The following is a 14087-nucleotide window of genomic DNA, read 5'->3' as shown; positions in this document are numbered from 1 at the left end:
TTATGTATGAGATTATGTGCTATGTGTTATATGTATATTGTATGATGTTATAGACCGGACCGAAGGGTCCAACGATACCGACTGGGTAGGAGAGCCCAACGAGCTATGATCGGACCAGAGGGTCCAACGAGCTACGGGACTGGTGGGTCCCGCTTAGACACATCGACAGGAGGGTCGTATTATAGCCTCGAGTGGCGTATGTGTTGTATGCGGTATTTTGGGGAACCCACTAAGCATTTACGCTTATGGTTGTTGTGTTATGTGTTTCAGGTACCAGTGATGAGTGCTGGAAGGTGCCGACATGATTCGTACACACACACACACACATTGGAGTTTAGATATATTCTGATCTTGGGGTTTTGTACTGATACAATGTTGATACAATGTTGATACAATGTTTTTAAAATGATTGTGAATGATATTTTATGGTTTTTCAAAAGTGAAAAATTGTTCAAAATTTTACGGTGTTACAATAAAGTCATCAGCTTTGCATAGTATGAGCCTTCCCTCAAGTGTGTGACTTCATTGCAAGCTTAGTTTTGCCATTACAGGGTCTTAAAAGCCTTGCATGCACGTAAAGTTTGCAAATTTACGTGATAAGCATGCCTAAGGAAGTTGGATCTGCAATTTGGAGCCTTGGCATGGCTTAAAAAGTGTTTGTATGGTTAAAGGACTGAAGGGAGTCAGCGAGTCGCATGGTCGACTCAGCGAGTCATATGAAGATGGGCTAGTATGTTGAGTATGAATTTAATTTTGCATGCTAGTGGTTATGCCAGTTAGGTAGATCTGTAGGACTACCTGTGTTGTTATATGATTATCTGCATGCTCAGTGGTTATGCTATATGTTGATATGTTATGTGGGATGGGTTGAGGTATGACTACTTCGTGTAGTAACCAACAAACCTGGGAGCATTCCAGTTATGGGATAAAGGAGACTCGTACTGTGGGCTCGATGGCAAGCCAGATGTGAGTTGTGGGCCCATAAGGCAATCCAGACTCACATTGTGGGCCTAGGGGGTAATCCAGTCTGTAAAGCTGTGGACCCATTACATGCTATTCAATTTGTTATGTTATGTTATTGCTGACATGGTCACGTGGATTGTATGTGTATTGGTATTTTGGGGGAACTCACTAAGCTTTCGGGCTTATAGTTTCAGTTTCTTGTTTCAGGTACATCAGGGGATCGTAGCAAGGCGAATGCGTGATCGTACTGCTCCTCGTTTTGATAATTCTGTTTCTGGGATACTATGATAAAATACATTTGAAAACATGTTTTGTAATAACTATTGAATTTGGAATGCATTTTGAAAGTTTAAAATTGGCTTGATTTTTATGGGTGTTACAATAAAACTTACTTTTTAATAATAGTAGAAGTGACAAATCACAAGTGACTTACTTTTTAATAATATGAAACTTACTTTTTAATAATAATAATATAATGTAGAAATAAAAAAAAAATTAAGCATAACAATAAGCACACATACATTCACATACATACATAATAACATCCTACTTATACCAAATACACAAATTTCACATTCATATACCACATATACAACAAACACACATACATTCACATACATACATAATAACATCCTACTTATGCCAAATACACATAATTTCACATATATAGATAATAACATCATACTTCTACCAAATACTCATATACCACATATACATCAAACACATATACATTGATATATATACACCAAATTTACATAGAGTGACATACAAATATCAAATTTACATACATATGACAATTTTCAAATAATTGATACACCTACCCATATTTAACAATTAAACTAAAATTTCACAATAAGTAGAAGTAAATAGAACTTGTGATGGCGGAAATCAATGAAAATGATCCAGTGGTGGCAGTAGTCGCGGGTGTTGGTTGGGAACACAATTAACAAAACTGAAATTAACAATTTTTTTGCAATTAACCACTCCAATAAGCTTAAAATCGATGTTACAAGAGAAAAGGACCATAAATTGACCTGGAAAAACGATTCTCTGTCGCCGAAAAAGTTTGGTGTCGCCGGAAAAACCTTGGTCCTCACCGGAAAATCCCTCTCCACTAGTGGTATCTTCACCCAAAATTGATAATTGTCACGTATTCCACACGAAACGACGAAGCAAGAGATGAAGACGAGAGAAAGAAGCGGGCTTAGGACTGAAACAGAAGAGAAAAAGGGAAAATATCGAGTATTTTGGGTTTAACTGCGTCAACTTTTAGCAGCGACGTCTTTACCGACGACTTTTTGGGCTTTACCGGCGACAACTATCAATAGCGGCGACTGTCAGAAGGGAATTATTACCGCGCCATTTTTCTATCTTTAGCGACGACTATTTTCAGTCTTCAGTGGTGACGAAAGTCGTCGGTATTTCCATTATCACTACAAGGAAAAAGGCCATTACCGGCGACAAAAGTCGCCGGTAAAAGTCCCAAAAGTCGCTGGTAATACTAATAGTGGCGACGTGTCGCCGGTACTGAGTCGCCGTTACTGCCTCGTCGCTATTGATCAGTTTGTCGCCGCTAATGATAATAGTCGCCGCTATTGGTATGTGACCACTAATGATCATTGTCACCGCTAATAAGCCGGTCGCCGGTAATGACGTATGTCGCCGGTAAAAGAGTTGCCGGCAAAAGTGTCGCCGGTAATGAGTTCTGTCGCCGGTAAAAGCGTCGCCGGTAATTTTTTTTCAATTTTTTTTAAATAATGATTTTCGTTGCCGGTGATAATATCGCAGGTAAAAGTGTCGCCAGTAATAACAATATTCGATTAAATATCAAAACCAATAGTGTCGACGCTAATTACAAAACAAACATCATATTAAATATCAAACATAATAGTGTCAATGCAAATTACAAACAAACATCCAAAATACAATTAAATATCAAAAGTCATAATATCCGAGTAGCAAAACAACAAAACTTTTACAATCTACCAAGTAGCAAAACGAGACACATATGCAAATAAAACCCATTCTCACATACCCTCATCGCCGTTCCCATCGTTTCCTTGATTATTTTGGGATTGAAAAAACGAATAAAGCTCATCCCTACATGCCGGGTCGACGAGCATTGTACGAAGATTTTCCAACTACATAATTAATAACAATATATATAAACTTATAAGTTAGATCGTCAAACATAAACAAAAACTATCAAAATACATTGTTATTTTTAAAGTAAGATAGAAAACTACCAAATCAACATGCATTTTACGATGCTAAAGTACTGTGATGGTTGTGATGGTGGTTGTGATGGTTGCGAAGGATGTGGAATCGTCGGGAGACCAGAAGGTTTGCGGCCAATTCCTCTAATGTGGCCACGTCGCTCTCCTAATACTTTCTCGAACGTAGCTCTTTCTTGAGTTGGCGTTAACTCACTTTCACCTTGAGTTTGTTCTAGCAGCTCTTCAACTAACCGATTCTGTAACTCCCAAAAGTGACTAACAATTAAGTATAAATAAACATTTAAATATATGATAAAATTATAATTAAATACTTACATATTGTTGTTCTGATTCAGCAGTAACAAATACACCATTCTTATCGGTATGAGCTTTGCGAAATGTTTCCACTCTCTTAAGGTTCTGTTTAAGTTTAAAAATTAGATTATATTTTAAAAAAATAATTACATGTATCGTACGGTACCTTCTTATAGCAAGTACTGCTATATGAGCTCGAACCCCCACGATTCACAGTTGTTTGCTTTTCATGGATTTTTTTGTTCCTTTCTAAAGCAATTTTGTGTTCATTAGTTTGAAAATACTCAACTGTCTTCTCCCAGTTATCAACAAGCATACCATCCGGAGGATTTGCCAATGCTCTTAGGATATCTTCATACCCTCCGACCATCTTTAAATATTCTTTTGCGTCGGCTTTACGCTCTCGAAAACCTTTTAACAAGGCTGCTTGAAAACTATCTGTCAATAGAGTAGCTTGTGCATCCTGGTACATTTGATTGAGATCAAACTTTGTCTACAATATAAAAAAAAAGTTAACCAAGTAAAAAACAATTATAGTTAAACCTATAAAATATATTTAAATAAATAATTAATGCTAAATGTTGTAATACAGTGTCCTTTATATCAGGGGAAACTCTTTTCCAACTTCATTTGTCGAAAGGGACCATCTGCCACATTGTTTTCCTAACTTCTCGGGAAAACATGTCTCCCGCCTCTCCTACGGGATTAAATGTGATATCCCTATCATATTGCATGCCTATTGGTTTCCCCTGGTTCTGCAAGATTGCTTTTTCAAGCTTTATATTTTTTGCTTTTCCTCGAACTTTCCTTCGGGCACGTCCCTCAACTACAAATGTAATTAAAAATTATTAGAAACGACATTTGATTTATGATAATTGAACAAAATAGTAAATAAAAATTCATGATAAGACTTACCGTCTTGCTCGTGCTGGCCAGGACCTCTACCACCTGGGAAAGGTGGGTCCTCAGCTCCGGCTCCCCCATGTCCACGACCCATGACAGCAGCCATGGTAAACATAAACAACAGCCACACTCTCATCATTTCCTGAAAAATTATAAGATATACAAATACAATTTTTATTATAGATATACATTACATAGAAATAAACATTTAGATAGGAATAAACATTTCTATTTAAACTAGAAATCCAAATAAAGTTCATATTACAAACACATATTACAAATACACATTACATAAGAACTATTCTAATCAGAATCTTCCGCATATCCTTCAGTGTCTTCTTCGGTATCATAGTCAGAATCGGTGTCATCGTAATCAGTCTCGCAATCAGAAACATCATTGACTCTACCAGTTGGCGGAGGAACTTCAAATGCACTTTCTACATCAACAATGACTCTAGGAATGTTTTGAAAGTACATGTTGAAATCGATAAAAGGTGGAGCATCGGATGAAGAGATATTTTGAAGTACATCGACATTGTCTACATTTTCGTGTGAGACATTGTCAACATTTTGAACAAGGTCATCGTTCGATGGTAGATCCCAAATACTTCGATGATTAACATGCTCGACAACACACCGATGGTTATTGTTTGGCTCTCTGATGTAGAACACTTGTTTGGCTTGTGACGCATATATGAGTTGATCATCTTTGTATGCTTCGCGTCGTGTGTCGATACTGGTGAAACTATCACTAGAAATAACTCTTGTTCGAGTATCAAACCACTTGCAACGAAATAGTACAGTTGAATAATCATGTGTATACCTCAACTCTATAATCTCTTCTAACTGGTCATAATATTTCTCTCCTTTCTCACCCACCGCTAAAACCCCAGAGTTTTGTGTTGTACGTTGTGTGTTAAGACTAAGTACCATAAACCTAAAACCATTGACTATGCATGCGGTGTAAGAATATGCATTCATTTGCGGGCCCATTGCAAGAACCGACAACTCTTTGTGGAATTCTGGAGATTTTTCTATTTTCATTTGATGAACCTAACAATTATAAATTAATATGTATTATGTATTCGTTAGATCAATGAACCAAATTTGTTTATTAATTTATATTACCTTTTCACGAAACCAATTACGAAATTCTCTCTTTTCATCACTTTGGGGATGCTCAGATTTGAATTTCCTATGTTGATGACCATATAGATTTAAAAAGATAAAATAAAAAATTAAGGATGAAAGTTAGAGATAAGATTAATTACTTGATATACTGTCTGACTTCTTCACAGCTATTCAATACAAACCATTCCATGTTATGCATTTCCGTTAAATTAAGAGTTTTGATTTGAGTTGTGCTGGTCGGTCGACATTTAGACTCAAACATCCAAAACTTTGTTTTTTCAATGACAACATCTGCATTTCTTTCCGGACGATTCTTTACATCTCGAAGGTACATTGAACAAAATGATAAAGCTTCTTCAGCAACATAACCCTCAGCTATAGAACCTTCTGGCTTCGCCTTGTTTCTGACATAGTATTTTAGTTTTTTCATATATCTCTCGAATGGAAACATCCATCTCATACAAACCGGGCCTCCAACAATTGCTTCATCAGGTAAATGCAAAAGTAAATGAACCATAATGTCAAAAAACACCGGAGGATAAATCAATTCTAACTTGCACAAGATTGCAATAATGTCTACTTTTGCTTTCCTCATATCCTCCACCTTCAATGTTCTGGAACAAAGTTGCTTGAAAAACGTACAAAGGTCTATAATAGGTGTATAAGTATCTTTGTACAACAACCCTCTTACTCCAATCGGTATCAAACATTGCATAAGAATGTGGTGGTCATGCGATTTCAACCCAATAATGTTAGTATTGGTATTGTTCACTTTCTTACTAATGTTAGAATCAAACCCATCCGGCAGTTTAACCTCTTTTATAAATTGACAAAAGAGTTGTCGACTAGATTTCGTGAAAGAGTATCTTGCCTGGGGTCTATGAAACTTGTCACCATTTTTTTGCAACCATTCATTTCTCTGAATGATTAGAATTCTCAAGTCCTCTCGTGCATTTGATGTGTCTTGTCTTTTATCGTTCATTAGGAGAGTACCTAACAAACTCTCGTCCACATTTTTCTAGACATGCATGACATCTATGTTGTGTTTCAACTGTAGAGAAGACCAATACTCGAGTTCGAAGAAAATGCTTCGTTTCGACCAGTTCAACTCATAATCTTGCCGCTTTGGCTCCTCGCCTCCATGCTCAGGATGTTTACCCGGTTTACGAGTTAGTAGACGACCTAGTTGCTCTTGTATGTCAATATTACTAAAGTGTCTCGGAGCGGGTCTTGTCTCTTCCATCCCGTTAAAGTCCAACCTCTTTCTTAACGGATCATTAGCATCCAGGAAACGACGATGACCGATATATACGAATTTGTTTGTTGCATGGTACGAAGGAGTGTCTTCATTGCAAGTAGCACATGCTCTATACCCTTGCCCACTCCAACCTGATAAACTACTACGAGCTGGCCAATCGTTTATTGTCCACAACAACATAGCTCTCATCGTGAAGAATGTGTTTGTCGCCGCATCTTTAATACGTACGCCTGAGTTCCACAAATGTTTAAGCTCTTCCACCAACGGTCTAAGGAAAACATCCATATCCTTACCTGGAGCTTTCGGTCCTAGAATCAACAAAGTCAACATGAATGATGACTCTTTCATAGAAAGCCAGGGTGGCAGATTGTATGTGGTGAGTATGACCGGCCATGTGCTATGTGGATTACACATGTTTCCAAATGGATTGAAACCGTCAGCTGAAAGACCTAGGCGTACGTTACGGGGTTCACTCGAGAAGTCGGGGTATTTTTTATCAAAATCTTGCCAATGTTCCCCATCAACAGGATGAATCATCACACCATCTTCTGAACGTCTGGTACTATGCCAAATCATATTTTTGGCAGTGTGCCTCGAACAATATAAACGTCGTAGTCTAGGGGTCACAGGAAAGTACCGTAACACCTTATGAGGTACTTTCTTACCCTTGGTGTTTTTATCGATCCATCGACTCTCTTTACAAACGGGACAAACTTGCAATGAATCATCTTCTTTCCAAAAGAGACAACAATCGTTTTTGCACACATGTATCGACTCATACCCCAGGCCAATAGACTTTAGTTTCTTTTTGGCTAGATAATGTGAAAGGGGAACCTTGTTGCCTTTGGGAAATGCTAATTGCAAGAGCTCAAGGAGTTGATCAAATGAACTATCAGTCCATTTGTTGTTCACCTTGATATGCATTAACTTTGCTAGAAACTCAAGGGAAGAAAAGATGCAACCAGTATACAATTGAGTTTCCATTTCTTCCAACAACTGTGCAAAATCATCATCCACACCGCTACCCCTTGTATTCGAGGTTCCTTCATCGAGGTTGGTATCATTTTCTCTCGACTCCCACATCACATCGTCGATTAAATCAGCCATTTCGTTACTTGGCAAGACGACTGGAGGAATAAAAGATTCACCATGATAGATCCAAATTTTGTACGCCTTACTGAAACCATTTATAAATATATGGCGTTCAACTGCAGTCGGGTACTTGAAGTAACGGTTATCACATTTTTCACACGCACATCTGATTTTACCATTACTATCAAGGTGCGACTTGGATTTCTCAATAAAAGCTTTGAGTCCTGCTTGGAACTCGGGATGATTTCGATATGGATTAGTAGTCCAGCTTTTATCAATAGACATGATGTTGCTGAAACATAATTTTGGGTTTAGAGTTTAGTATACAGAATTAGCATTGTTTTTTTTTTTTTCCAATCCACATTTTTTTTACATCTAAAATAATACAAAAATTAAGTAATAAAGAAATGAAAAAAATAAATTAAAAATTTTTATTTATGCATTTTTTTAATTTATTTTAATTAAAATTACTTGTAAGTTTTTAAACAATTTTATAATAGACATTATGTTGTTGTGTTGTTCTTTTTTACCGTCGAGATCAAAATATATATAAGTCTTTAAACAATTTTATAATTTTTTTGTGTTTTTTTTCCAATTATAACAATAATTTATTTATTTATTTATTTTTTCAATTATAAGAAAACCACATAATTTTACATAATACATAAGAACATGAAATTCACATACTTTTACATACATATTATGTTGTTGTGTTGTTTTTTTTACCGTCGAAATTAAAATATATATATATATATATATATATATATATATATATATATATATATATATATATATATATATATATATATATATATATATAAGTTTTTAAACAATTTTATAATTTTTTTTGTGTTTTTTTTTCCAATTATAACAATAATTTATTTATTTATTTATCTTTTCAATTATAAGAAAACCACATAATTTTACATAATACATAAGAACATGAAATTCATATACTTTTACATACATATTATGTTGTTGTGTTGTTTTTTTACCGCCGAGATTAAAATATATATAAGTTTTTAAACAATTTTATAATTTTTTTGTGTTTTTTTCTAATTATAAGTTAACTATATAACTTATTGGTTAATTAGTTTGGAGTTAGCTTGGGTAAAAACTAGAAGCTTTCTAGTTTTTGTATATAAGTTTTTAAACAATTTTATAGTTTTTTTTGTGTTTTTTTTTTCAAATTATAAAAATAATGTATTTTTTTTTTCAATTATAGCATCCTACTTATAAGAAAACCACATAATTTTACATAATATATAAGAACATGAAATTCACATACTTTTACATACATATTATGTTGTTGTGTTGTTTTTTTTACCGTCGAGATGAAAATATATATAAGTTTTAAAACAATTTTATAATTTTTTTTTGTGTTTTTTTTCCAATTATAAGTTAACTATATAACTTATTGGTTAATTAGTTTGGAGTTAGCTTGGGTAAAAACTAGAAGCTTTCTAGTTTTTGTATATAAGTTTTTAAACAATTTTATAGTTTTTTTTGTGTTTTTTTTTTCAAATTATAAAAATAATGTATTTTTATTTTTTTTTTTCAATTATAACATCCTACTTATACCAAAACCACATAGTTTTACATAATAAATAAGAAGGTGAAATTCACATACTTTTACATACATATACCACATATACACCAAATACAAATACACACAAAATAACATCCTACTTAAACCAAATACACATAATTTCACATATATACATAATAACATCCTATTTATACCAAATACAAAAGTTTCACAATCATATATCACATTTACAACAAACATACATACATTCATATACACACAATAACATTCTACTTATAACAAATACATATAATTTCTACCAAATACTAATATACCACATATACATCAAACACACATACATTGGAATATATATACAAAATTCACATATATTCAAACAAATACGGAATATACAATTTAATTTTCACATATGACAATTTTCACATAATTTCACATATAAATACAACTTGAAGCTATACAACTAATTGCAATTCAATAACCACAAACAAAAAATTGAATAACTTGCTTGTAATCCAAAACAACACCACCAAAAACAAGAATATGAACAATTTATTATCATTCAATCACTACATAAAGCTAGAAATTGAAATTCATACAAAATAAAAATGAAATCATCAAAAAAAACTTACCTTTCTTCAAGAAATTGAGGTAGAAATTGATCCCAAAGCTTTAACCACTCCTAGAGACACTTGCTTGGAACAATGTTGGGAGAAATTTGCTTGGAAGAAGTAGATTGAAGAGGAAATCGGCCAGATGGTGAAGGAAATTGGAAGCAAACAGAAAGGAAAATGAAGATGGGAGGTTATCTACGTGCGTTTTTTTTATCTGCGGACGGCAATTGCAGCGACACCTTTAGCGGCGACACCAGGGGATTTACCGACGACAATGAGTAATAGTGGCGACAAACTGGAGGGAAGGGTACCGCGTCATTTTTAGCGGACTATTAGCGGCGACTTTTTTAACCTTTTAGCGGCGACATCTGTGTCGCCGGTATTAGGTTTGACAGGATAAGACACCCCACCCGTTGGATTGGATATCTCATCGAACGGTTGAGATGCAATAGAGGGGGAAATTGCGGATTCGGGTGACAACCCTTTAGCGGCGACACTGTTACCGGCGACAAGGGGCTTTACCGGCGACTTTTGATAAAGTCGCCAGTAAAGCGTCTTGTCGCCGGTAATAGTGTCGCCGCTAAAGAGTATATTTCTTGTAGTGTATGCGTTCCATAAGAACCCTAGCCGTTGGATTAGAACCATGATCGGACGGTTCGTGTTTACCAGAACGTCAAAGAATGCATCGATGTCATTCATCCTTTAGCGGCGACACTAACAGCGACGACGGTGATCTTTACTGGCGACTATTGAATTTGTCGCCGCTAAAGATAAGTGTCGCCGCTAAATCACTTGTTTTACTTTCATCATCATTTCGTATTCATTCTACCTTGAACATCACAACCTCTTATTCGATTTGGTTGATTATTGATTGTTTATTATTATTTTTTTTGACCAATATATATATCGGAATTTATTAATTTTTTTGGGTAGTTATATATACATATACGTGTATGTATTTGAATAGATGGTACATTGTACATATATGTGGGATAACTCCCCTCTCTCTCTCTCTCATCAGGTGTTTTGGTGCAAGCAAAAAAGCATCTCTCACATATAACCTTCTTCTATGGCGGATCACTGTGCAGCGCCTGCGTAGGGTGGATTTTGGTCTAAAAACGGCTACCAACCTACCTGTAATTTACTGCTCAAGAAACCATCAAACCACCAACAGGATACAAATGTTGGGTTCGTCGTCTCATTCTCCTCATCAAGACGAAAATCAAGATTTACAACTAGATCTGCCTCCACCACCACCCCCACCGCTGCCGCTGCCGCCGCCACAGTTACATCAGCTGCACTCATCGACGACGTCCTTCCATTTCCACCCGCAGATCCAACAACATAACCATCGAGAGCCTCAGATTAACAACAGTCAGAATGTACCCTCCATCAACATGCGCCAACTCCTCCTGAGCTGCGCCCAACACATCTCCCGCTCTGATCTTTCCGCCGCGCACCGCCTCATCACCATCCTATCCACCAACTCTTCCCCTTACGGCGACTCCTCAGACCGATTAGTCCACTCTTTCACCAAAGCGCTATCCCTCCGCATTCGTCTTCACCCTCCGCCACCTCCCACCTTCCCCAATATGATCAACCCACCACTACCAATCATCAATACTACCGTTAATAGTAGTAGCAATTTTATGATGACTCAACGTTGTAATAGTTCTTTCAATTACATTGATCATTATGGTGATACAATTCTCCAATCCTCGTATTTATCCCTCAATCAAATAACTCCATTCATTAGGTTTAGTCAGCTCACCGCTAATCAAGCCATCTTAGAAGCCATTGATCAGTCTCATCAACATCAGCAACAGCATCAACGTCAATCTTCCATCATTCCGGATCCTCAAAATATTCACATACTTGATTTCGACATCATGCACGGTGTTCAGTGGCCGCCTCTAATGCAAGCCATCGCAGACAGATATCCTCCTCCAACCCTCCGTATTACCGCCACCGGCACAAACCTCAATATCCTTCGACGGACAGGTGACCGGCTCTCTAAGTTCGCACATTCCCTCGGACTCAGGTTCCGTTTCTACCCACTTCTACTCCCACACACAAACAACGAAAGCGTCGACCACCTCATCGATCACCTCTCCGCCGTCCTCCTTCTGCCTAACGAAATGCTAGCCGTCAATTGCGTCCTCTACCTCCACCGCCTCTTGAGAAACCGAGACAAACTCTGCTTATTGCTCAGAAAGATCAAGTCCATGAACCCTAGAGTAGTTACATTGGCAGAGAGAGAAGCCAACCACAACCATCCAATATTCCTGTCGAGGTTTACGGAGGCTATGAGCTATTACACAGCTGTTTTCGAGTCGCTAGAGGCAACGCTACCGCCAAACAGCAGGGAGAGAATTGAGGTGGAGCAAGTGTGGTTCGGGAGAGAGATCGCAGATATAGTGGCGGCGGAGGGTGAAAACAGGAAAGAAAGACATGAGCGATACCGATCCTGGGAGGTGATGATGAGGAGTGCTGGATTCCGAAACGTTGCGCTCAGCGCTTATGCGCTTTCACAGGCCAAGCTGCTGTTGAGACTCCATTATCCTTCTGAAGGTTATAATCTTGAGGCCATCAATAACTCTTTCTTCTTAGGTTGGCAAAATCAGCCTCTTTTCTCTGTTTCTTCTTGGTATTAATCCTTATCAGAGTTAACGTATATTAATAAACATCATATATAATAATATATACGTACGTACGGATACATAGGCTCTTCTTCTCTTCAAAATGTTTAGCTGCATGAAACTAGAAACCCTAACCCAAGATGAAATTACCCTATAATCATAGCCACTGCATGGTGACGAAGTGATTGTTTGAAACATCAAAACATCTCAGATGAACAAGCGCTCTACCTTCTTACTTTTCTGAGGACGCGAGCTAGGGAGCTTAAATATTAGCTGATGTGCTGTATACTGGATAGATTTTGTAAACCTAATCCACTTAAAAGAATTTGTCCATTTTTTAACAAGGCAACGAGAATTGATTATCAGTAGAAATGTGACGATCACTATTTACATAATGATATGATATGATTTGTTGATGTTGCAGAATATTTTGATCTAAATTTATATGTTATCCACCTCCCAGCGTCTTGCTTTAGAGGGATATTAGTTGTCAATTTTTTTTTTCTTTTCCTAGTAGTGGTTTAGTAGGTAAACCCTAAATATTATCCTAAATTGTCTTTTTATATTATTATAATGCTTATTGACCCATCATACATGGGCATCACTTACTTTAAGTTATTTTATTCGCTATTACCAACTTTTAATATATATATATATATATATATATATATATATATATATATATATATATATATATATATATATATATATATATATTTGTGAAAACTGCTACTAAGATTGATGATGATATTGTTTTAATTTTCCTTAGAAACATGTATTTGGGTTACGAGGAAGGAAATTAAGTTAAGAAACTCTATTATGCCACTACAAGTAGTAATACCAATTGAGTAGACAAAAGTAGTCGTCAAAAGTCAGATAGTCTGTTGCTATAGGTCAATACAACGAGTCCAACCGGTCGTTGCTACCAATTGCGGTCAAATATCGTCGATGTAAACGGACTATGGCTACCATATTTTGTCGTCGCTATTTTAGTCACACACAAACATAACATATCATTTTCTCGTTCTTTTTTATATATATGAATTCCTTAATCCTTAATTTGGAGTGGGTACATATATTAATCGTAGGGTATAGTAGAGGATATTTGAAATTAATGGAGGTAAGAGAGGAAGAGGGGGTTGTCGTTGGCAAATGGAACCGAAACTTGAAAACCCTAGAAGTAAGCATATTTTGTCTGGTAAACTACAAGAGTATGAAAATGAGGACTCTTTGCTCCCCATTCTTCCTTTACTTAGCAAGCCGGTATCTCCCTCGTGTCTTGTGTTGCTTGTTCTTCCCAAAGTTCCATTATTTTAATTACATATTTATTATTTATTATTATTATTATTATTTTGTACTTTCAAAACCCTAATTTCATCACTTATATAACCCTTCAGAAACCCCAAGACGTAT

General features: G+C 36.2%; 2 protein-coding genes across 2 annotated transcripts; one reads left to right on the top strand and one right to left on the bottom strand.

The window, feature by feature from the left end:
• Positions 1-6546: 6546 nt before the first annotated feature.
• Positions 6547-10680, bottom strand: LOC145053838 (uncharacterized). The gene is made up of 2 exons (XM_079001947.1): positions 10388-10680; positions 6547-8170 (listed from the first exon to the last, which is right to left on the bottom strand). The coding sequence occupies exons 1-2, from the start codon at positions 10678-10680 to the stop codon at positions 6547-6549; spliced, it is 1917 nt and encodes a 638-aa protein (XP_078858073.1).
• Positions 10681-10998: 318 nt separating this feature from the next.
• On the top strand, positions 10999-13134 carry LAS (GRAS family transcription factor). Its single transcript, XM_079004167.1, has one exon. It carries the CDS (start codon positions 11217-11219, stop codon positions 12687-12689), a length of 1473 nt encoding a protein of 490 aa, XP_078860293.1. The 5' UTR covers positions 10999-11216; the 3' UTR covers positions 12690-13134.
• Positions 13135-14087: the final 953 nt, after the last annotated feature.

Source organism: Lactuca serriola, chromosome 5 (assembly GCF_051521515.1).
Source record: "Lactuca serriola cultivar US96UC23 chromosome 5, Lser_US96UC23_V15, whole genome shotgun sequence".
NCBI classification, from domain to species: Eukaryota; Viridiplantae; Streptophyta; class Magnoliopsida; order Asterales; family Asteraceae; genus Lactuca; species Lactuca serriola.
This window is presented reverse-complemented; position numbering and strand designations above follow the sequence as displayed.